General features: G+C 38.4%; 1 protein-coding gene and 1 long non-coding RNA gene across 4 annotated transcripts in view; one reads left to right on the plus strand and one right to left on the minus strand.

Annotated features, from left to right (window-relative positions):
• Window positions 1–5,722: 5,722 nt before the first annotated feature.
• On the plus strand, window positions 5,723–22,000 carry RAB5A (RAB5A, member RAS oncogene family). Of its 3 annotated transcripts, none has more exons than XM_085051071.1 (6): window positions 5,723–5,987; window positions 11,646–11,898; window positions 15,216–15,367; window positions 16,362–16,484; window positions 18,344–18,437; window positions 20,801–22,000. In XM_085051071.1, the coding sequence occupies exons 2-6, from the start codon at window positions 11,736–11,738 to the stop codon at window positions 20,914–20,916; spliced, it is 648 nt and encodes a 215-aa protein (XP_084907197.1). In that variant the 5' UTR covers window positions 5,723–5,987; window positions 11,646–11,735; the 3' UTR covers window positions 20,917–22,000. The 3 variants fall into 3 exon arrangements, with proteins under 3 accessions (XP_084907197.1, XP_084907198.1, XP_084907199.1); XM_085051072.1 differs by having other exon boundaries at window positions 5,982–6,103; XM_085051073.1 differs by lacking the exon at window positions 5,723–5,987 and adding an exon at window positions 6,474–6,553.
• LOC146441155 (uncharacterized) overlaps window positions 7,018–25,432 on the minus strand; it is a 29,366-nt gene continuing 10,951 nt past the window's right edge. Inside the window, exon 4 of the long non-coding RNA XR_014849800.1 lies at window positions 7,018–7,201. This is a non-coding gene — a long non-coding RNA (uncharacterized LOC146441155). The remainder of the gene's footprint in view (window positions 7,202–25,432) is intronic.

The raw sequence follows: 25,432 nt of genomic DNA on the forward strand, positions 1-25,432 counted from the left end.
GCGCCCCGCCATCCCCTCGCACCAGCCTCACCATCTCCCCTCATAGCTCTCCCTCCACCACCCTCAGCGCCCGCCGTCCCCTCTACCTCTCATGCCCCTCGGCCAAAGTCAGGAAATAAATTGCATTGGGCTGCTTTGCAAATGTCATGGTCTAGAAAAATAATAAAGGCCCAACCGCAGAGGTCGCACATTGCTTAGACCGACTATTAAATCTTCGAAAATCTACCAGCTTTCAGACGGGTGGGTTGAATCTTGAGGTTGAAATGAGGTCTTACATGGTCAAAAGTCTGATCAAACTTTCAGTCTTTATTACTGTAGTAAAAAATACAGCCCCTTTCATAAATGTTGTCAGATGTTATTAAGATATTCTAGGCTGGGGCTGTTCCTCTAGAGAAAACCGCAGCTCCCACCCACACACGGCACGGAGGGTGAGTGAGGGAAGCCCGTCAGCACTACCCCAGTATCAGACACGTGAGTGCTCTCGCTGTTTGTCTTAAATGAGTCAACACCTCCTATATCTAGCCCACTGTATTTGCCTTTTAGAAACACATGTGGATTATTTCAGAAAAGCAGCATGGGTAAGACTGAACAAGTTCCACTGCTGTTTAACAGACCCTCAGTTCTTAAAAAAACTTTTCTTCTCAGATGACATTTAGCAAACTATCCCCTTTTTCCCAGCAAAACATCTAAATTTAATCACATCCTGCTCCATTCTCTATAGTCATATGATGGCAAAACCCATTTTAGGTAAATATACAGACCTTAATCGTAATTAATCAACAAACATTACCAGCTATTACCATTTTTTTATTCTGCTCTAACATTTGTTTGATAAGGATTGTAAATGAATGATGCTAAATTAAAACTAAATTCCTTCTCTACAAATGGAAGGTGAGAGGCTGAGGCAGCCACTACTGTCTGATGTCCTGCTCCAGCTGCCCAAGTCACCAACAGTACTCGTCAGTGCTATGATCAGCTAACTTCCAGCACAGGTGAACATAGCTTGGTCTTCTTCAGGCAAGAAGCATCATGTTAGTGCCAACTATGATCTAGCTGTGGCAGTGTTGGTGCCTATTTTCAAAAGACATTGTGTGTTTTTCTGCTGTAGACATGGCTGCACCACACTGCTGATATGGAACATTCGTGTCCACATGGGAACTAAAGAAGCTCTTGTAAAGTCTTAGTGTGTTCAGTTCATTTCATATTTCAATCATATTTGTTGTTACTTGAAGTTCAGAATGTTCTTGCCAAATAAAGCAATAATTTTTTGTAGCTTAATAAATAAAATGATTGGTTATGTCTTGTGATCCATTCATCTGTAAGGTGCAATGTCTATGTAGTAAAGTTGTCAGGAGAAGGGAGAACTATTTATATAGAGGAAGAGCAAAGAACAGTAATGTAAAAATTAAATGGTAATAATAGGGTACAGGAAACTGGGACTTGAATTTTTTATCCTTGTGTTTGTTTTATTTCTAGCTGGCTCTCTACCTGTGCTTAAGGTATTATCATTTTTATACATTCTATACATTGCTGATTTATTTTTACCTTGTTTTTCCCCAGTAGGTGGCCACACTTGATAACTGAAGGCATCCACTCAGCTGTGCAAAAATAGAAATTGGACGTGTAAGAAGTGTGCCCATTGTAGAAACAAGTACAGCAGAAGTCTTCATCCTTCTTTTTTTGCCTCTCTGTGGTTTTAGCCTTTTCTGCAGAAATGTGGGTCCTAATAAATCAATTTGAAACCTACTGACAATATACATTCTTTCCTATAATTCTTCTCAATCTGGAATCAGTACATATTCATTCCTTCTTATATAGAAAGTTGTTTTGACCACAGAAAGAATGTTTCTGGAGTAGAAAGGACCTGTAATTTTAAAGATAAGCTGATGAATTAGCAAAGACCAATTGAACTCAATTTTAGGAAAAAAAAAGATCAAAACTTTCTTTACTTCAGCATGAATTTGTCATCTCCTATGTTAAAAAAGTAGGATCTCTAGAGAAAGCTGAACAAAATTTTCCATTCTGCAGCAGCACTTTTTTTCCTCAACAGTACTTGCCATTTCACTAGTTTCTGACATCCAGTTCCCACAATCTAATGCCTTTTTCCGTCTTGTTTAGGCTAAAACTGAGGAATGAAAACTGTCTAAATCCCTGCATTTTACTTTCTTTATGAACTGCAAAAACCCCATGTTCTGCAACACAGTTCTCACTCTGACTATCATGCTGGCATGAACCACAGTCAAAGCACTAAATCTGTAGATTCCTTAAAGTATTTTAAGATATCCTTAAGGTATCCATAAGAAGGCCAGAGAAGTCCCTGTAAAACACTCCAAATTTTGGGAAATGCCTGGAGGACGTCAGCCGTGTTGTCATGCAGTTTGCTGTTACTGCCCAGTTGCTTTCATGGTTTATTATTTGATTCATTTATGGATAGAAAATTACTATTTTCTGTGTGGTGCACACTTTCTATAGGTTATGACATGACCAAGCCAATGTAGGTACAATGTACACAAGTAGAGATAGAAGACAGAAAAAAAGAATGTTAAAGCACATAAAGAAAACAGGAAGTTCAAACACAATAGAGTTTCTGCACATCCTCTAAAGCAAATTTCCACTTATAACTATACATCTAGCATTAGATTTAAACACAAAAAGGCTGAGCAGAACATACTAGTGCAAAATTCTGCAGAGAAATGCCAAAGTAGACGGAAATCCACCTGGTGGAACCATGACCCACTAACATAAATTTGTTAATATCACCCAGCAGTTTCACTTTTGGTATTTGATATATGAACCACAATGAAATAAAATATGAAAACGTGACCACTGGTAGGACTATCCATGTGATTTCAGAGTTTTCCTTCAACATCTATTTGTGCAGACTACAACAGAAGAAACTTGTCTTCACCACCAGAACTCATAGAGACCTGTCAAGCCCAAAATACAGTTACTGGAACTCTATCATTTGAATTTGCCACATTCTCTCATGCCTCTATTTCACACATTCACAGTGAATCTTTGCTGTTTGCTGTCCCTCTATGTCAGCGTCAACCAGGTGTGAACAATTTGCATGTTTCACAAATCAAGACAGATGTGCTACAGCTCTGCATTGCACTCAGTGAGTTAACCAGCAGGAACCTCCTGCATGTATCACAAGCTTCCAAACAGCACAGACACACACAGTATCAGAGCTCTGCTGCTGTGGGATCTGAGTTCCAAAGTGCATCCATCACATAATGCAAACCACGGACTGCCTATGTACTTAACAGACAAAAAGCATGTGAGTTTTCCATTAATGTAAGCAGTTTCAGCAAAACGGCCTACTGCAATTCATCCGAAGTCTGCTCAAATCCTTTTGAAGAGCAAAATTCTCTAATCTCATGTGTGCGAGTAATACTTTATCCCCTCTTCCCCCTTTTAAATAGTGCAACTGTATCACATGAACAGAATTCCTGCATCAAAACTTCCATTCAGCCTTGAACTTCAGATACACCTGATAATTTGAAAGATTATTTCAATTTTAGAAAGTATTTATTTATATTAGAAGCATAGATAATGATACCTACATATGAAATGTTATGGTCCTTAATTTGCGAAGATTAAGTGAAACATGAAATGTCATGTATGATGTGTTTAATCTCTGAATTGAATTTAGTTCAAGTCATTCTAAAGGTTCAGTGTAATATTCTTCATCAAAAACTGTTCATGTATGTACTGTGTCTGGCTGGGATGGAGTTAATTTTCTTCATAGCAGTCTGAATGGTGCTGAACAGTGCTTGCACAGGGTGAGGACTTTCTCTTTTTTCCCCACTTTGTCATCGGCCCTACCCAGGGATGTATGCCGGTGATGGTCCAGAAACTTGGGAGTGGAATACAGCCAGGACAGCCAACTCGAAATGATCAAAGAGATATTCCATATCACACAGCATCACACTCTGCAATAAAAAATTGAGGTAGACAAAGATGTCTTCCACGTCAGCTACTGCTTGGAGACTGGCTGGACATGGGTCTGTGTATGGGAGGTAGCCAGTGATTTTCTTTGTATTGCCTTTTCCCTTCCTCTTTCCTTCATCTATTACACTGTCTTCATCTTGCCCCACAAGTTCTCCTGCTTTGTTCTTCCTGTTCTGTTCTCTGTGTCCTACTGCAGGCAGGTTGAGTGAGCGAGCAGCTGCCAGGTTGACTGGATGCTATCTGGTGCCCAAATGCATGCTCATCAGATAGGTAGTGAAACACATTTGATTATCAGCAATCTGCCGTTTGCTCAGGAAATCCTGCAGTCCAGTTGAACACATTGAGACCAGTCAGAGGGTTTTGGCAAATAAGCAGCATATTAGGGCAGGATTACATGATTTAAAGGACAACTCTTACAAACATTCAGCAAACTCACAGCTCAAAAAGATTTGTACACTTTCAAGCATGTTTCTCTGGAGCTAGTCTGGCATTCTACATCACTGGTGAATGCAAAGACTATTTTACTTTTTTTTGAGGGCACATATTGGCCTTTCAAAAAACACTTATGTAAGTGATCAACTTAGTAAAGCAGAATGGGGAAATTATTACTCTGAGACCAAACTGGTACCAGTGGAAAAGTATATGGAAAAGTAGAATTGATGAAGATGAAAAGGAAAAGAACAATCTGTTTTCACTCCATTCACTTCAGTATGTTAAAGTATTGATGTGCCAAACTAGGGAAGGGGAAATTAGCATAATACTGGCCACAGGCTTTACGAAACTTAATTTTTGCTTCATTTAAATATATGTGGTTGAACTAAAACATATTTTGAGAATAAAGCAACATTGATTCAGTATTTCCTGTGATGGAGTATCTAAACAATCGTAATTAAATTGTACCAATTACTAAATACCATTATTGATAAACTTATTAAACATCTGACCAGTTTGGGTTTTTTTTTTTTATTTCCTTCAAATGCCAACTCTTAGACCTTGTTAAAGCTGCTATACTGCAGAAACACTTATCATGATTGTTGTTTCCTATGCAACCCACTTATAGCCTGTGACCAACGGGTCCTTATCCTGCTCTCTCATAAGGTCATGCTTCACGCCATGAAGCAATCAAGACATTATTTATATCCATCTGTGAAGCAATCAGGACTTGTTCTATATTAGCAACCCATTTTCTCAAGATTTTAGCACTCTGACAATAATGAGCCAACCTCTAAGGCTTTATCAGTTTTAAAATGTTTTTATTTAGCTCAATATTTTAAAAACTTAGGCAAATTTCTAATTGCAATTCAGATTTTTCAAAGTAGTTCCTCCTTTCAACTCATTTGACCAATTGCTTTGGAAACTGGTTATTTTTAAAGCTTTAAACCAGGACTTGCAATACCGTGCTCCCACCCCTGCACTGCACTCCCTAGACGACTGGCATAGAATCATGGAATGGCTCGGGTTGGGAGGAACCTTAAACATCACCCCTGAGCAGGGGCGCCTCCCACTAGCCCAGGGTGCTGGGAGCCCCACCCAGCTTGGCCTTGAGCACCGCCAGGGATGGCACATCCACAGCTTTTCTGGGCAGCCCTTTCCAGTGCCTCACCGCCCGCACAGTACACGGGAGATAGGGGAGACGCGGGAGACAGGCAGCACGGCCGTGCCGAGTAGTGCCGGGCAGGAGGGAGGCACAGGGAACAAAAGGAGGAGGGGACAGGTGGGAGAGAAAGGGAGCCACGTGACAGGCGCGGGCGAACCGGAAGGGCACGGCGCGTGCGGGAGTGACGTGGCGGCGGCGGAAGTGCGTGTTGTGTGTGTGAGTGTGTTTTGGTCGGGGCAGAGGCGGCGGCGGAAGTCGGCGGCGGGGCTGGGTGAGGCACGGCTGCGCCCCCGCCCCTCGCCCCCACCGAGGAGCCGCCTCCCCTCTTCCCCCTCCTCCGCCCACCCTACCCCGGCGCGCCCGCCAGCCCCGACCGACGCGCGGACGGACGGACGGACCTCGCTGCGCCGCCGCGCCGGCTCCCCGCCCCGGCCAGGTGAGGAGGCGGTGGCGGCGCGGGGGGGCCCGGCGGCGGCGAGACGGCGGGGGACGCGCCTTGTCCGGGCTTCTCCGGCGGCCGCTCCCCCGGGCCTGCGGGAGCGTCGTGCCGCGGTACGGGTGGCCGAGGCGGGCAGCCCGGCGTGCGGGGAGGGGAGGCTGCTCTCTCCCTTCCCTGCTCAAAATGGCGCCCCCGGTTTTCCCACTTCCCCTTATTCCTGTGCCTGGAAGGGAGCCGCGGGGGAGGGGAGGTGGCGGCGGAGGTTGGAGGGGCTGGGCCCGGGAGAGCGGGGATCCTCCCCTGCGTGCGGGCGCTGCTGCGGAGAGCTGTCGCTGTCTGGGGCCGGCCGTGAGGGCTGTTCTCCTCCCGCTGCTTGTAAGATACGGGAGGCTGGGTGATGGGTCCCTCGCTTTCCCTTTCACTTGCGGCTGGAAGGAGGACGGTGAGCTAGGTGGGAAGTAAAATACTCCCGACAGCGCGGCGACATCGGGGGGATCGCGGCAGGCCTAGTATACCGGATAGCTTGGGCATCGCACTGAACTGGAGCTAGACACAAAGCTAGGGTAGGGTGGAGGAACAAACCTAAGCATTTTTGTGTTTTAGAGGAGAGTTGAATTGCTTAAGAGCTATCGAAATGTTTCAAACAAGGCCACGAAGGGCTGTTCTCAGCATTTTTATGATTTTTTTTTCCTACCTTATCCCTCTTTCAGAGCTTGAGGATGGAAATGAGAGGCTAAACAGCTAATTAAGCAGCTGAAATAATCAGTTTCTTTCATGTGGTGTTCAGGCCTAGTAAAAATCGTGGCATTTTCGATTTTTTCCAGTTTTATAGAGACTCTTCAGAGTTACAGTCAGGCTAGATTGCATGTAGGTATTGTTCTTCCATAAGAAGAATTGTCAGGAAGAGGTGGATGTTGGCTGAAGTGAGGTGGCTAGAGACAATGGTATTATATTCATCACTTACATTTCCTGTATGATAAACCAGTTTATCTGAGAGCAATTGGTACTATTCATCATTCCAATGAGCTTAGGAGATGGCTATTACCTTTAATTGGAAGGCTATGATTTTTTTCCAGCGACTGTGTTGATTCACTTGTTTAACTTAAAGTCTCATTATGTTTCAATATAAACTGGTTTACATGTGACAAGCGTTTTGCTAGATGTCACTGTCTTGAACACTGCAGTAAGGTGTCACACTCATTCTGCTGGACCTGGAAAGGAATAACAGAAAATTCGGTTAGTAGGAGTGGCTAATAGATAAGGGTTTTTAATTACTTCTTTTTAGAACCTTCAAGAAAGTCCAGTATAAAGAAATTTAAAGTAGAGCGATGATGGTTGCAGCCTCAGCATTGTATGCTTTGTGTGTGTTAATGAAATGTACAAAAGTTTATTAGTAAGAAACACTGTTGTTTGCTATGAGATATAAAAGTGGTGGAATGTTCCAGTTTTAAATTTATCGTGAATTTTTTTGTGTGGCCTTTATATTTGATAATGTACTTAATCACATTAATTGTAGGAACAGTGCTCACTGTCTTAATCTCTTCAGTAGGCTGGCTTTTGTCACCAGTGTTACTTTGATACTTCTGTATTAGCTGTCTTGTAATTGAAAATAGGCCAGTGCCTATGCTTACATGACTGAATTATGCCACTAAATTGTGAGTTTGTGCGTATTGGCTGGGGCTGTAGGTATTTTGTACACGGACTCAAGCATAATAAGATTTGTGTTTGCTCTATTAAAATATTTAGGACTCTGTCATAAATAAAACTCAGACTATCTAGCAGCATACAAATACCTCTTCCGGAGTGATGAGAATACCCAGCATCTAGTAAACTCAGTGGGATTACCAGGGGTACTTAGCTAATAAAATGCTCTGGCATTTCAGCATGGGCCTGCTGTGTCTTGGGGGGAATACACAGGAGAAGAGACAACGTTCCTACTTAGCAGAGTGACCTATGTATTTGTAGTGCCCAAGATTGCAAAATGGACTTTGCCTTTTAATATGGAGTTCTCATGTTAAACTCTATAAAAGTAAGGAAATCTCCCTCATTTCCATCCATGTGAAGCCATCCATCTTAGAAATTTCTGTAGTATTTTCTTCAGCAGATTTTTATATTAGTAGATCCCTTGCATAACTCCCATATGTAACTGTTTAAGAGCTTGTTTCAAGCCAAGTGTTGTGTACTTGCTTTTGTGTAGGTGAATGAAAATGTCTTATCAAGGCTTTCTTTCTTTGCCTATTCCAAGCATACTGATTGCATAGCATACAAAATTGGGAGGCGAGAAGAAAGGGAGACATATTGGTGGACTTTTTTCCAGGAAATTTTCACCAGAGCTGAGTTTGCAGTGTATGTGTACTGAGTGTAGTATTCCTTCTGGGCTCTGCAGGTTTGTATTTTACTGATGAATTAAGGAATAGGAGAATGAATATGACCTGAGATGTGGAGTGTGCATGGGAGACTGTAGCATTGAAATCTACTTCTGAACCTTTGTGAGGCACTGAGCTCAGCTCAGAGATGTGGAAAGAACAGGCCAAAACCATTCTGTCGTGGCTATGTCAAACTCTAGTACTGCTTCTCTTCAGATTGAGCAGATAGTCCACTTGCTTATTGTGTATGTATGCTGCCGTGTTGTGAACCTTAACTACAGAGTTTTGGCATCATATAAAACTTCAAAAGATGATGATTTCCATATACACTTATAGAAAGTGTTAGTGACTTTTTTAATGTATCAAAATCATCTGGATGTGCTCTCTCAGGTTTTCAGTCTTGCATTTTTTTTTATCCTGAGCTGTTGAAAAGTGGGTGGTACGACTAGTAGGTTTTATTATTAATTTATTAGATGTATTAATGTGACTGTTGAATGAATGAGGTTTGCAGTACGTTTCTTAGATGGCCTTCCTTTCAGGTAATGTGGTCTGCTATCAGCTTGACAGCTGGTTGTTTTTGTACATGGTATCTGACTGTCTAGAATGATTTTGGGGGAGGGATGCTGTAAGAGTGTAAACTTTGAAGTTCTCTGATAACTACAGCTTCTGTAGCTTGGATATCTATAAAAATCGAACTAGATATTTTTCTTGACATCCTGTGTCAGCTTTGTGTTCTGAAGTAGTTTTGCAAGGGGTAGTAATTACTGTTTTGCAAGTGATAAAAATCTGAATTAACTGCAAGCTGTAAATGCTCAGGTGAAACTGATAAATATTATACAAGTTAAATCGCCTGGTTTTCTCTCATACCTCCTTTTGCTCTCAGTATGGGAAACAGCAAATGAAAAAGCAGTCATAGCAAGTAACCTGTGCAGTGGATTGATTTCCTCACTGTGTGTCATCTAGAAGTCACTTGCTTCCAGGAGTACTAAGTCACATGGTCACTGGATGTTGTCCTTATGTCTTTATGAGTGCTACAGAGTCTAGAAAAACATGGGATGTATTAAGATTAAAGGGTTTTAAATTATTTCATGGTTGTCCAAACACACTAGAATGCTATAGCAAACAGTTTTTTTTTTTAATTTTGAAACAGAAATCACGTAATTGTCTTCATAAATTTTCCAAAGGAAAAGATAAATAAATGGCTAACAGTCTTCTGAACCACCTATATTTTGGTTATGCCTTGCTGCTTTCTCTTTTGTAGTACAGTTAGGGAAAGATTGACTGTTATCACTGATCCATTTTTATCCAAATCACTCCACAACGTCTGAAGCATATTTCAGCAGTGTGGAGGGGGCAGAGTCTTGCCTGAGAACCAACACACTAGGAGTGCAAAATCGTCGTTTTATGGTGTAAGGATTCAAGGTCTGGTATTTTTAAAATAACTGGATCCATTCCTGTATTCTGAAATACTCCACCAAAGTTAGTTTATGAAAAAGAAACTTAGTATAGAATAAACATGGTATTTAATAGGAATGATGGTAGGATTTACAGGGCCTTTTTTGCTTCTTTCTTTTACTGTGGAACACTTTCACACATTTTTAAGAGTATATAGCTAAAATGTGACACTTACTAGTTGTACAACTAAAATTTTATGTATACAAATATTTGATTTAAGTATGATGTAATAGTCAAATAGAACACAAACTCAAGACAGAATGCAAAATTGTTATATTCTACCTTGAAGAAGGTAAATTATTTTGGGAAATGAAAAAAGGAGCAACATGAGCAAACAGAAGTATTTCTAAGATGTTGAAAATATTTTTTAAGACCTGTATTCTGTTTACAATGAGAAACAGAATATCTGTTTTTCAGCTCTTATGTTATTCAGTAAATAATGCTAAGATTTTTGTTCTCATTTATTCTATGAATATCATTTTGTAAGGGAATATCTTACTACAGGGTAGAGTTCAGCTAGACTGCTGAAGCACTTTGCAGGAAAGGAGGTTCTTCAGGACTTGGATTGAGTGAAAAGGAGATGGAAGGCTTAGCATCTGAGCTAGGCCTGTAAAAAACTGAAATGCTCTATCTGTGTGCTAAGGGGTTTGAAATAGGAAGTTGGCTAAAGACTACTGCTTGGTTTAAAATGTAGTTGCTTTACCACAAGGAATAAAGAACGAGAAGTAATTTGAAACTATTATGTTTGCTTTTTTGCAACATATGTATTGAAGCCATTTTTCATACTAGGAGCATGTACTCTTACCTAACTTGCATCCTAGATGTTAGAAAAGCTGTATCTCCACCAAGTGTTCTCAATGCAAATAAATAATCAGCTGGAGTAGGACAAAAGTATTGGCTGGGTTTGGGGTGTTCTTTGTTTTGTATCTACTGTTAGGAGTGTAAAACCATAAATACTGGGGTTAGAAGTGGTACCAGCAGAGTCTAAAGGCTTCCCTGTCCATATGAATAAGTACTGTGGGTGGGGTTTTTTTTAAGCAGCTGGAAAGAAGAGTAGGCAGATGAAGCAGTATGCTGTTCATACTTGTTCTTAACAAAGATCTCTGTTGTTAATATTGATCTAGGACATGTGTAAATACTGGAAATAGAAATTTATCATCATATGGTAGTTCTCTGGTGGCTTGTACAAAGTGGACTGGAATTCTTACTGGTCAAGACAATTGGTTTTCATATGGAAGGCTTCACTTTTGCTTCTCACTACAGTTGTTAATTAGAGAGGGTATTACTGGTTTGTATGTGGAGATAAGTACTTTTATTTAAGAAAATTTGATGTGATAGAAGTGGATTGATGAACTACACTTTCAAAGAAGTCACTGTGGTGTTTGAGTTTTCCCAATTTGCTCAGTTTTTTAGCATCCTTCAGTGGTGCTGACTTCGGAATATTGGTTAGCAATAACATAATTATGAAAAGTTACTGCGTCTTGTAATTTTTTATTCTACTGGCAGTTTGAAGGTCTGAATCTGTTGTGTTATGCATCAGTCTTGACTTGCTAAGCAATAACAGACTGAGGTCTTGCAAGAAGAAACATAATTGGATTTTAATGTTCTAATTTGAAGCTTTAATGGGAAGACTAGGTGTTGAAGAAGATAACTGGTTCATGTGTCATAAATTCTGGCTATAGTTGACAACTCAGCAGTGATGGTACCTGTACTCTGGACTGTTGACTTTGGTAAATACTAGGTGAAGTTATATATAATATATGTTGCATTAGCAAATCAGACTTTTCTTACTTGGTTTGTAAATCTAATGCACCCACTGTCTTTTCATAAATAGGTTGTTACTGGCTGAAGAACCAGGATTCAGATCTCAGTGGAACTTGCTTTCAAAAGCTGTTGGAATAAAGGACTCCTTTCTAATTTGGACATGGCTAATCGAGGAGCAACAAGGCCCAATGGGCCAAATGCTGGAAATAAAATTTGCCAGTTCAAACTAGTACTTTTAGGAGAGTCTGCAGTTGGCAAATCAAGTTTGGTGCTTCGTTTTGTAAAAGGACAGTTTCATGAATTTCAAGAAAGTACGATTGGAGGTGAGAAAATTATCTGTTACTTGGTTTCATGTTGAGTTTTTATATTGCCTTGCCCTTGAAAACCTTTAATCTAGTGGCACTTCTAGAGTGGATCATTGACAGCAAGGATCAAATCTGAGCCCTGTGTCAGTAATTTAAAACTGTAACTTTCTAAGTTAAACATACTTGTTGCAAGGCTGGAGCAAATGTCCCATTCAAGGGGAGGTAGTAAATGTATTCTTGAACTGCAAAGTTTTGAAACCTGGGCTTAATGTTACATTTTGTTTGTAAGTGGGTGTGTGGCTCTTTTAATTGTGCTGTATGCTTAATGCGTGAAATAACTGCTTAATAAGAATTATGAGCTTAATTTCTATGAAAAAAAACCCAGCACTAAATCTTCCCAAAAGCTTGTGTTTGTCACTTATGCATGCTGACTTTGGTTTTGATTTTGGAGAACTTGTTACATTTCTGGCTATATTTCTGTGTTAGTAATCACAGAATTTATTGTGCTGTTTTTTCTGTTTTGTGACTTCAAACAAAACAGGTGCTGGCTACTAGAATTAAAAAAAAAAATCTGTTTAACTGTGATCAGAATTTATCACACTCTTCCTCTTGACAGATTTCTTAAGTTACATTGTATTTTGCTTTGAGCTGTGTACCTCCTTGGATAAATTTAAACATATCCTATAACTACCTAACAGCATACAGACTTTAAAAAGTATGGATTTTATGATTTGATAAATACTCTCCAGCAGTTGCTGTTGCAGCTTGCATGAGTCAGTCTGTTCCTTTGTAATAATTATGTGAAGGCCTTTCAGTGGTCTGGATGTGTCTTCACACACCAACAGTTGTTGAAATGTAAAAGCTCTACTAAGCTTACAAAAATAAATACAAGCTGAATTTCATTGCATTCTTCTTTTGCCCTATTTCTAGCTGTTACATGTATTTATTTTTTGTATCTGTCAGCATAAATAGATAACCACATATTTTCTACTTGAGCAATCTTACTAATACACATTTTTGGCTTTGCAGGTTTTATCATGGCTTTAGGAGAGGTGCTAGTATGAAAGTTTCTGTGTTCTCTGATACACAGCTGTGTGGTGATACAGAGAGCATTCTCAAAGATATGTAGCAAATTAACTTTCCAATATTGACAAGGTTTTTAGTTTAAAAAATAACTGTTAATATTAAGTGAAATTCATTGTTCCATTTCAGTGATCTCCTAGTCATTTAACCTCTGTTTAGTTTGTTTTAGTGCTTGGGATAACCCAAACCTTCTTTGGTTTTTCAGACCTGTTTCAGCCCTGTTCAAAATCTAAACAAAGGTTAAACAAGAGCCTAAGTTCAAGGTCAGATATGTAAGGTTTAGTGTAATCTGTATTAACTTGTGCCTCTTCTATATAAAATAGAAACAAAGAAATGCTATATAATACAGCTGAGAGCAATGTTGGGACTCAGAAAACTTTTCTATAGAGAAAACTGTCTAACTGTGTGACTTGTAGTTGCCTAAGGCGTAATTTTCTTTGTGTACAGAAGGGCCTTTTAACAAAGAGAGGCTTATGTGCATTGTGAATCTGGATAGAAACATCTGAAAGGGAGCGCAGTTTAAGGCAGACATGTTGGATGGTGGTGTTGTGGTTTTGCCACTTCAGACTAGTGTAGCAATGCCTGTTAGTTGCTTAAGACAAAAGTATGGCTGTTAAAGATGATAGATTTTCGGATAATTATTAACACAGGTAATTAATTGTCAATTTACTATGGCCTTGGCAAGACAGAAGAAAGTTATCTTTTTTGCAGAAATTGTGTGGCATTTTAAGGTGGTTGAAATGTTCCTTTTGACAAAAACAAGAGGATTGCATAGAATAAACCACTTGTTTAATCCTCTTTCCAAGTACATATGTTTATTTATGGAGTGTAGGTACATTTTTCTGTTAAGAGAATAATGTCTGTGAGAACTTCAAAATCCACTTGCTTAACATCTTTTCTCTGCCTTGGAGAAATACTGTATTGAACTGTTTCTGAGGAGGAAGCCCTTAGTTTAATGCAGGATGTATGGTGTTTTTTCATTCTGTTTTGGTTCTGGGCTGCTTAGGGAGCTGCCAAGTGGAACCTGTTTTACCAGTGTTCGGATATGTAGCATTTAGAGAGATTTATGTTGATTTAACATTGGAACATCAAAGCCTTTACCTTCTCCAGCCTGCCTGCTCATCTGTGATGGATGCTAATACCCCCGAAGCAGGAGCACCTGACCACTTAAGGAGTCAGCTTCTGGTCATGGTTTAACCCCAGCCAGCAACTAAGTACCATGCAGCTGCTGCTCACAGCTGAGACAGGGACACTTATGCATGCTATTTACAATGTCCTTTACAAAGCAAGATTGGCCTCATTTTGGTTTCTGTAATGAGTGGAGTTGAAGGTTACAGCAGTTTTGCAGTGATTCGTAGGCTATGGTGTCTCAGAGAATGTAGGATGAGATCATATCCCAGGTATGTAAGATTTACGGGTCAGTGTCTGTTCAGAGATTTGATTTAAATTGGCCACAGTCTCTCATTGTGCCTGGTGATCAGAGTTCCCACTAAAGCCAAGTAATGGGCTTTGCTTAGTTGTGTAATACTGGTTTCTGTGTTGTGTGGGCACTCACTTCCATTCTTTTGATTGTACCTCAATCTGAATGGAAAAGTTTTACTAGGAGCAACTGAAGACTTGGAAGTAGTTACTTAGTATTTTCTGTAACTGGAAGAGCATTATTTATGGTAATGCGTTCAGCTGTAGTAGCAATGGCAGCAACTTTCCCTGAAACTGTAGGCTCTTGAAATTATGCTAAAGTTAATTCCTGAGGTCACTTGCAAAGTCAGAAATATACCTGCTTTGAAAACAAGATTTTTTAAGTGCTTCTTTCTTCCAGGCCTGTTAGCTAAAGTAAAGTTGTCAGTAAGATGCTATTCAAGTAATACAAGTGTATAGAACAGAAAATGCCTGAACTGTTGGATTATGGTGTGATGAGGTTCTGTTGCTGATACTCTGTAATACATTTCATCCTGCTTCAGCAGTTTGTATCTAGAAGGTTTAAGAGAAAGCTCATGATTATTCAGATTCACTATTACAAAAAAGGGAATTCTTTCCAATTCTTGCTTTCTTATGTCTAATTTGAGGAAGGTCTGGTTGTTTAAATAACTCTTCTGTGTTGATCAGAGTTAGTCTGTCAGCTAATGCTTGCACCAAACCTGCAATATTTTAATAGTAGGCTTGAATTGTTTTGCATCTCTGTGAACGTAACTTTATATGAATATAGAGATATAAGCAAACTTCTAGTTTCAGCACCTCTGTCTTTTTTGTAGCTGCTTTTCTAACCCAGACTGTATGTCTGGATGATACAACGGTAAAATTTGAAATTTGGGATACAGCTGGGCAGGAGCGGTACCACAGTTTAGCACCCATGTACTACAGAGGAGCGCAAGCAGCTATAGTGGTATACGACATTACAAATGAGGTAAGTACTGCATTAGGGAGGCACAAGGGGGAATTGGAAGTTACCAGTCTTGCACTCATCTTCTCTTATTTTTTTCTTACTGACTTGTGTGAGTCAATTCATCGTTTCGTGGAATTATAGAATGGCTTGGATGGGAAGAAACCTTTAAAGGTCATTTTAGTCCAACGCTCCTTCCACAGGCAGGGATGCCTTCTGCTGTACCAGATTGCTCATTTTATATTGCACTGTGTAATGTCAATTTGTGTCTATAAACTTTTCTGGCTAAAAGACTGTTTCTAGGGTTGGGTTGTTTGGGGGTTTTATTGTACTAAAAAGAGAGAAAGAAGGCAAATTCTCTTGTAGATGTGTTTCTAACACACCCTTAAATAGTTTCGCCAATTTTGAGCTGTTACTCTCATCACATTGCTAGTGGCGCTTTTATTTCTGATAGTGAAAGGCATTATTTTAGTATTGTATTGTTGCAAATTTTGATTGAGGATTGGAAAGGTAGCACAAGCTGCCATTGGTCTATTGAGGCCAAAAGCTATGGTTATTTGATTTTTTTTCTTTTTATTTGAACTTAGATAAGCTTTGCTTGTTTCTGATAAAATGAGACTTTAAACCCAAAATTCTCAAAAGACCTTAGAAATCGTGTACCATAATGAGCAGTCCTCAGTAAGTAGAAAGTAATTTTGAGGCCTTTTCAATATAGCTGTTTGTACTCTTGATTTTTCCAGAGAAACTGAAATTCCCATTTTCCCTCTTAACCACTTCTTTCCTTACTCTGTGTACACAAAGATCTTCCTATCTGCTTACTTCAGCATTATCCCAACTAAGCACAGTTGAGAACTGAGGTAGGAATGTTTAATTTTAAAAGCTCAGCTGACAGTTTGGACTAAGGTACCAGCCTTGCATTGGCCTTTTCTGCTTGAAGTGTAGATAACAGAGATGGGGATAATAGGTGAGTACAAAAGGATGCTGAAACTCAGTTGCATCATTTTGCAATCATTAACAGGAGTCCTTTGCCAGAGCGAAAAATTGGGTCAAAGAACTTCAGCGACAAGCAAGTCCTAACATTGTAATAGCTTTAGCAGGAAACAAAGCTGATCTAGCTAACAAAAGAGCTGTGGATTTCCAGGTATGTACATAACTTTTGTTCATAGAAATTGCATTTTGTTTGAATAAATAGTAAATAAACCTGGGGGGTGCTTATATGCATAGCCTAGCTAGTTGTTATGGAGGTCATGCTGTTAAATATAAATGTCAACTGAGACTAAATAAATTATACATGCTACCGAAAAACCTATTTCTGTACAAGTAATATGGAAGAATAGACTTTTTGGAATAATTAATTTGACTTTGAGGAATAATTAATTTATTTGCGTATCTTTAAGGCTAATTGAATGTGTTCTTTTATGTGACCTCCTTCTGTCTTCTACCCGAAATTACTGGTGACTAGAGTTTTAATAGATGATATAGAAGTAACTCAGTGAAAACTCTTCTGTCTGCCTTGTCAGCCAGAGTATTTTGATTATCATATGATACAAAGCTGATTGGTGTGCCTAACTTGCATAGGCTGCACTGTTGAAGCAGTGTTCAAATTTTAATTGAGCTTTTCGTGGCATTTCTTTTGATTTAGTGATCATATCTGTGCTCTCACTGGTGTATTTTATCTTCTAGAAAGTTTAATCAAGTAATCAGAAAATAGCTTCCAAAGTGAATAAAACTTACTGCAGATAGTTTTGGTCCATTCACAATTGACTGACTTTTAATTAAGATACTATTTATTAGTCATTAATTACTCAGTAATTAGTAATTAATTTATGTTTTTAGTCTATGTTTGGGGTCACTGTGTGAGACAACAGCTACATATAGTAACGAATCCTTTTGTAACTAAAGAGAGTTAAATTACAAAGGGTAGCAGTGATTTAGGTGTTTTTCTGCCTGTTTTCTGATTTTATTACTTCCGTGACAATTAATAGGAGACTTTGGTGTTTTATGAAAAGTTGTGGTATTTAACAAAAATTTCATCCATGACTGCAGTTAATAATGTAATCAAATTTGACTACCAAAGTAGACCTATCTGTACTATTTTTTGAACAATTACAGACTTAATATTTTTCAAATATTAGGGGGTTTGCTGCTGTGGATTTATGGGGTCCTTGTGGACTTGACAGGCCTTTCCTGTTGCAAATCATGTATTAGATTTCTAGGTATTTGTTAATGTGTAGATTCAGGTATAATTACATAGATCTGAGCAGGTATCACTTAAATAATTATATAGTGCTGTAGATTATGCTTATCATAGGTGTCCTGTAGTTCATATTTTTTGCAGATTTCTTATTAGATACAAAGGTAGTTACATAATCATAAGATGTTGGAGATTCTCAGCTGAATTGACTAATAAGAAGTGGCAAAAATAGTAAAGTTTTATGAGCAGTGTATCAGGTGAAAATTCATACTGAAGAGGGAGGTAACATGGCAAAATACTTAATACTGCTTATTTGCTGTAATTATGAATTTGTATCAGGATAATGAAACTGTTCTGATCCATCTGCCTCAGTGCTTGAAATATTCAAGATAGTTCACAAACTACCTTTTTCGAGGATAATACTGGACTTGCTGACTTTTGATGGCACTTTCTGAAGCTTATTTTTCTTGGTATCAGAACTAGTGTTCTGCATTAAGGTTGCCTCTTTCATAAATATTTTCATTTATTAAGTTTTGCCCGAGATTCTTCCATCTGGATATTTTTAAGATTAGTAAGGATCTTTCAGATTCAATTTCTAGTTGTTTAGCTGGTTGGTGGAATTGTAACTTCTCCATAGCTGCTGAATAACATACTGTCAGATGAGCATTTCAACCAACTGTCTTTCTTTCAAAATTCTGTAAAGATTGTTCCTTTGTAGCAATTAAAAGTACAGTGTGTAATGATTGTATGAGTTTTTTTGTTTTTTTTTTTTTATTGAAGTAATGTATTCTTAATGTAACTTTCAGGAAGCACAGGCTTATGCAGATGACAACAGCTTATTGTTCATGGAGACCTCTGCCAAAACATCTATGAACGTAAATGAAATATTCATGGCAATTGGTGAGTTCATGAACAAACTGAGAACTTAAAGGGAATGGTTTTCATGAGATTCAGACCATGACAATCTTCCTGACCTAAGATCTTAATTTTTCACCTAAATTACTTCTGGCATTGAAGTTTCCTTAGGCCCTTTTATTTGCTTAATTCTGTTTAAGCAGCTATCTGACATCTAAAAGCTGTGCCATAGATGGCAATGGGCAATGTGTGCTTAAATTCAGTGTCCAAGTTATAAGTAAAGGACACTGCTTGTGAAAAGTAAATCTACTCATATATTTTTAGACCTAACATAATCTTAGGGATTTCTGTAAAGATGCTAACATGTGGTAGTAAGTAGAAACCCCTAATTTTTCTGTATTCCATTGATATATCCGAAATTGTATTTAATTATTAATAAACCTTTGATGCTAGAGGGGAAAGAATTAATTTTTAGGCTGGTCACTAATCTATTTTGTAGTAACCTTAATTATAGTAGATGCTATAGTGGGTAATAGTAATGTATAGCATCAAATAACCTCATTAAATGTTTTGTATGTTGCAGCTCTCTAACCCACTTTCTGTGAAAAAACATCATTGCTGTTAAAATTAAATGTTTCTAAAGAGGTCTTAATCTTTTGCTTTCCAAGTCAGAGCAGAAGGTAATTTGTGGTGTCCTTCAAACTTCCAGCAAATGCAAATTAAATTATCGCTATAGCAACACTTTATAACAAGTACTTGCTTCATATTAACTATAAATACTTGAAGAGGGGGGATAGACACAAACACTTAACTGTATGACAGGAAACTATATTTTTCTCATAAATGTTCAAGATAGGCCTGCATTTAATGGTACAGAAATGCTCAATTACACTGTTCTGGTGAAATTTCAAAATTGTGTTTAATGGTGCAGTTTGCATCCTGTTTAAAAAAAAAAAATCCCCAAAGCTTGAGGTGGATTTTTTTGGTTGGTTGGGTTTTTTTCTAATTTGAGATATCAACAATAATTCTTGGTTTTCTATATTTTAATGAAGTCTACAAAGTAAATTTCAGGAAAACTATGCCCAATTAATAACTGTGTGTTTTGTCTGCAATGTTGTTTGGCTGTGTGAGTATTCTTTTACATCAGTGGGGTGAAATTCAGCTTTGTCAGTGAATCAGAACAAGATCTATGCAGCAATAGACTCTGAAAGGAAATTTTGATGAGGCTGTAAGTATTGCATGTATTTGGAATGGCCTGCAAAATGTGAATGCAGTATCAGGACCATGTATAAATATGTAAGTATCTTCAAACCTGCAAGAAGATGAAAAATGAGAGTGTTGAAAAAAATTGACTGCTTCAGCACTCATTCAGAACTACCAGTTAAAGTTCAGATACAGTTCAGATTCAGTTCTACATACAGTTCTAGAATTCAAAACAACATTGCTCTGAAGACATTTTTCTATTGGTGCATTGCCCCTTTGTACTGGCTCAGCAGCTTAGTACCATCTGGATTCTTGGGTTTTATCACAGAATTGTAGAACAGCCCAAGTTGGAAGGGACCTCAGAAGATCCTTGTGGCACACCCTTTTGCCTAGCACCCTGAGGTTATCTAGCACCACAACATGCTGATGTCTGCTCTGCAGTTTTTTTGGCTGGGTTTCATTCATTTTAGAAAACGTTCTTTAAAAAGGCTGACAGAAGTAATTAATTTGGAGTGAAACCATTCAGCCAAACTGTAGAGCAAGGGTGGTTGTTGGGTCCTGGCAAGATAGGCCCATGCAAGTCCTTTCATGTTCAACTTGGCAATTTTCTGATTAGGAGAAATCTAGGAGAAGCTACTGCTCAGAAGGGTAACAGCTTTCACCTCTGTTTTTCACCTTGGACCTACAAGGACAACAAAGAAAGTACCAGTCAATTGACTCATAAGAGCTGGAGAAAAGAAACAGCTTGAAAAAAATAGGAGAGGTTTGATCTGGTGCTGAGGGCCATTTTATATGTTGTCTGCAAACACTTATTCTGGCTGGATATCTGTGAACTGTTTGACCCATTTCTGTCTGTGTTCTGTGCCTTTTCAATGTTTCTGTATATTTTTGCACTAACATCCTGATCTTAAAGCCTGTTCTGTGTGGGTGGATTCCCACAAGAGCTGTCATTTACTGGCATAGCATACCTGTGCAGATACATTTTACTGCTCAAGTTACCAGTGTATTTCACTCCTAGAAATCATGGATAAGGTAGCTAATTATGAAGAAATCAAGTGTCTTAACTTCTTTCATTACCAATGCACTGAATCAAATCAGATTATACAAAGAGTATACTGATTCACATATAATGTGTTTTGTGTCCTCAGGTGATTTAATCTTAGTAAAATCTCAGGTTTAACTCTTATTTCCTGTTCATCTTACAGCAAAAAAATTACCCAAGAATGAACCACAGAATGTAGGAGCCAGCTCTGCCAGAGGAAGAGGAGTAGACCTTACTGAACCCACACAAACACCCAAGAGTCAATGTTGTAGTAACTAAAAGATCAATTGCTTTAAACTGTTCTGAATATTCTTCTGCTTCCTAACTGTTAATAACCATGGAATTGGAGTGCTTAACCTGGTCCAGTACAGCTACCAAACAGCGAAGAGACTTATGATAATAGTCAAGTTCATGATACAGAGTTTTCTTTTGACCTAAAATTTTAACATGCATGTATCCACCACTGGCTGTAATGTTTCAGCAGTAGAGGAGAGATGGAAACAGAATAAACTTCCTTCAGTTGAAAGGTTTTAAAAATCAGTTGTTATTATTAGGGGTGTAGAAGAACTACTTTCTGTGGACCTAATTGGCCAGTTCCTGTAGCCTCAATACTGATCACTAATATAATAAATAGAATTGGGTCTTTTCATAATTCTCAATTGTGCTTTAAAACCTCTTTAGAAACAGGGTCTAAAAATTACTTAAACTTATTTGCAGTATTGATGCAACCAGTTGTTTCTGCAGGTATCCACTGTTTAGTTATACATTCCATAGTTTAATAATTTAATTACAAATAATACTTGCATTAACAATTATAAGAATCCTATGCTTGCCAGAAAGTGGAATTTTAGTTGGTACACTGTATGTAAATTATATCAACCCAATTAGTTATCTTAATGAATAAGTGATGAAACAAGTCTAACTTCATTTCTAATCTGTTCAGAGGGTACAGACCAGTAAATTCAAGTCTACAACTTAGGATATGGGGTTTTTTGTCCTCTACAAACTGTAAGAGCTCTTCAAGTAAAACCACAACAAACTCGGTGTCTGTGACTTCCTTCTTGTTTCTGATCATTGCTGGCCATTACAGTTTGTTTTTCCCCTAAGGAAAAAAATAGTGCACTAACGATAATGTACATCCAACTTGATTTTAAATTTGGATATTAATGTACTGTAAATAGGTACTCTGCATTGTAGTCTACATTTGTTTAATACTTTCTGTAATATTTAAGAGTTGCTTAAAGGTATACAGAATGTACAGTTACTTAAAGCTAATTTTTTTCCTCTCTAATCAAAGGGGGTTCTGAGTTCTTCCTTTATGGCTAGAACAGTAATAAATGATGCTCCTGTATCTGTAACATAAGTACTGCTGTCTGTCAGTAATGAACTTTGGAACTTTGTTTTCCAAAGTACATTTTATTTTGATCAGTCCAGTATATTGCACTAATTCTTTTAGTTATTTTCATTATATGCAATCTACAAAGTGTGTCAGAAGAGATTAATTAGTCTATTTAAATGTTGAACTGATAGAAACTTACTTGTGCAGATTTTAAATTTGCAGTAATCTGGGTTTAGCAAGGAAAATGACAGTTCACCAGTGTTTAGTTTTATATTGAGGTGTTCAGGTTTGAATAAAGTGGTTTAAAAAAATTTTGATTACTGTTTCTTATTGAGAGTTTCAGAAGGTTTTATCACGTTTTTACAGTTCCATACAAGATGTCTCATTCCCTGTATGGGTCAGCATTTAAGATGCTTACAAGTAAATTCATGGCACAGCTAGATATAGGCTTGTCCTAAATATACTTTGCCCCTCCAGTTGTTCTATGATAAATTTTTAAATGTTGAAGTAATTGGGTATCTTATGACATCCATTTAGAAGTACAATCAAAATAGTAATATTCTCTCTTGAACCTGCAGCTAATGCAGTCTTTGCCAGGTGTTCACAAGGTGACTTGTTACAATTTCAGTGTCTCTGAGCTGACTGTGCCTCTTCCTGCACCTTGTTTTGCCATTGATTGGGTACATTTCTGTGTCTTTTTCAAACTGTGGTGGTGGTTTAGAACCCACTGGTGATACAATCTTTAGCAGTTCTTGATGAGCATCACCTGCAGTTTGTCACAAAATACATTCAAATCCATTTTTTCTGCCAGCTGTATACTTTAGTCAGAATTAGATGGCATGGTCTACTTTGAGGGCTGTTTCATGGCTTTAGACCTTGGTGCCAGCACATTCTCTTGCAGCTGTTACAGCTGTGACTTGAGCCTGTTGCACAGAAAGTGTCAGTTTCTTCTTGCTCTGTAGTCTGTCACTGTGGATGAAAACTTAAATAAAATTTGTGTCCTCAAACTGAGTTCTTCAGAATCACCTTGTGTGCTAGAATTGGAGTAGTGTATCTCTATTCAAAAGAGACAGTTCTAGATTAAGTTGATTTTTGTGGTCATTGGTTTCCTTACTAGGAATTCCATTTATACTTTGTCTATAATTCTAGAACATTTTCACTAATTTTGTTTTGGGTTGCCTTTTGAGGCACTGAAAAATACCTTGGTTGGAATAAAATAGCTGTATTCCATCTTGCAGATTATTTGTATAGTTTGAGTCAGTTAAGTTGTCTCCAGTGAGGGATATCAGATACTGACACACTAAGTCCTGTTTTGTTGAACAGCATTCGTGCATTCTCAATGAATGAATGAATGAATGTAAAGAGTTGGTGCAAGTACTGCAAGTAATCCAAAACCCCCCAAAGCCCATTAGAAGCCAGAATAAGAAGCTGGCAAGTAACATTGATAGGAACAGATACAATATGAGGTACAGGATAACAGATATTCTTTTTACTGGATGTCTGTGATGTCCAAGAGCCCTTGTAGTTCTCAAGTACCCCTTTACTAATCTATCTGATGTGTCAGGGCTGATGCTTCGTCCATTCTGAAGTGTTTTCTCTGACGTGCATTGGAAGTGCTGTGCTCTTGAGAGGCAGTGACTTAACATTTTTATGTAAACTTCAAGTACATCATCTGAAGTTGAAATAATATTGTACACTGGGTTTTTTAAAGATACTGCTGTTACAGTAACGGCTTTTGTTAAGGGCTGGAAAAAACTCGAGATCATAGTTAATAGTCTGCTGTCACAGGCAACAATCTGTCCATCATTGAATCTGGTTCTGTTTTACAACTAAGTTTTCTGTGTTCTTTTCCCCTTCCTTTCTTAGAAGACAGTTCTGGAATCCTAATCTCCTGACTGCAGATGACATTTCATTCAGTTTAAAGTGCAGTCTAATATGAAAAATATGCACTCTTGTTTAAAAACCTGTCAAGGTGCAACTTTATTTTTCTCATATACTTTTTTTTTCTCCTATGAGAATGTGTGCTTTCAAGTGTCTGAATGAACTCATCAAGAAGTTTCAGGCTCACACTTTCTAGCAGCCTACAATTTTTAGTACCTGAAAATAACTGGGACATGATACGGGATTTACCATTTACTTACATGTTGCCTTAAATCTCTTACTTGGTTAAGGCACCCAAGGGAGCATGAATTCTTAGTCATTGTGGGAAGCTGAGGACTAATTTCTTTGCTTTAGTAGGAAGAGGTATTTTGCCTTTCCCTCAACATGTCTGAAATCTGAGAATTAAAAGCGTTAGAAATTGCAACACTCAGGGGACTGGTCTTGTCAGATTTGAGCGCAGAGGGTAAAGGAAACAGCTCCAAACCAAAGTGCTGTATTGTTTGAGATCCACTGTGGCTGCTCTGGGAGACCATTTCTTGTGTTAGGGATGGTGTTTGGTCTGCTCTGATGTGTTGACATAAGGGCAAAAGCGATGCCTGGGAGAAGGAGCTTGCTTGGGTTGTGGTAGCTTTCTGGAGGACATGAAGCTGGCTGCAGTGTTCATTTCTGTTGTAGTTTTAATATCATCTGGCTACACTGGGGCACAGCCCTCTGAAAAGGGGTGTATAAGTAGGCATTGCTTACACAGTAGTTGTGTTTCTCGGGCAGTATTGGCATCATCTAGTGTAGGAGACTGCCAAGTGTAGTCTGTGAAGGCAGATTTCTTCCGCCTTAAATCAGAAAATGATTCAAAATACCAAATTGAAGGATGCACCTTTTTAATGAATTATAAACTGTGATGCATTAAGTCGCACTCTATGTTTCCTTGTGCTTGCTTCCCCCTTCTTGCTCAGATTTCCATGGAGAGCTAGACGAATGAGTAGAATGTCCTTTGAACCCTTGGAGGAAGACCTCCAACTGTGAGCCTCACAAAGGACATAATATAACCCATGTGGAACTATCTGACTGCAAGAAATAGTAGAATCTCGTCATGTTTGGATGCAAGTCTCTCTTGTCTGCAAACCAGAGACAGGACAAAACAATCAACAAAACTTAGCTGATCTATCAATATGGGACTAAATTAAGAAGACAGGGCTGGTCTGTGTCACCATCTCCTGTTCCTTATATCTGACCATCCTCTTTAGTTGCTTATCTGGAGCTGAAGGAACATGCCTACTTCTCTAAGAACACACTCCTTGTGGGGGGAAATGAAGGTTCATGTTGTGTGAATTTTTACCTTTGATGTGATACATTTGGTGGAAAATTAATGGTTTTAGATTAAATAAATGCATATTTAGCAGTGGTTCGAAAATGTGGATTTTAATCATAAAAGGTTTAAAGCATCTCTAATGAACTTCAGAACTTAACTTTTTAGCAGAGCTTGAATTTATGGTATCTTTAGTTGCAGCCAGCATGAAACCCTAACTGTGAGGAATGGATGGAGGCAGGGTAACAAGACCCAGAAGAAATGTGGTA

The sequence above is a fragment of the Lichenostomus cassidix genome, chromosome 2 (assembly GCF_008360975.1).
Source record: "Lichenostomus cassidix isolate B80296 chromosome 2, HeHo_3.0, whole genome shotgun sequence".
NCBI classification, from domain to species: Eukaryota; Metazoa; Chordata; class Aves; order Passeriformes; family Meliphagidae; genus Lichenostomus; species Lichenostomus cassidix.

What these genes read in the sequence shown, in the direction of transcription:
- RAB5A (XM_085051071.1), top strand. Translation starts at nt 11,736, where the DNA reads ATGGCTAATCGAGGAGCAACAAGGCCCAATGGGCCAAATGCTGGAAAT. An exon ending in TCAAGAAAGTACGATTGGAG is followed by an intron (nt 11,899 to 15,215) that starts GTGAGAAAATTA and finishes TCTTTTTTGTAG; the next exon opens with CTGCTTTTCTAACCCAGACT. An exon ending in AAAGAGCTGTGGATTTCCAG is followed by an intron (nt 16,485 to 18,343) that starts GTATGTACATAA and finishes TGTAACTTTCAG; the next exon opens with GAAGCACAGGCTTATGCAGA.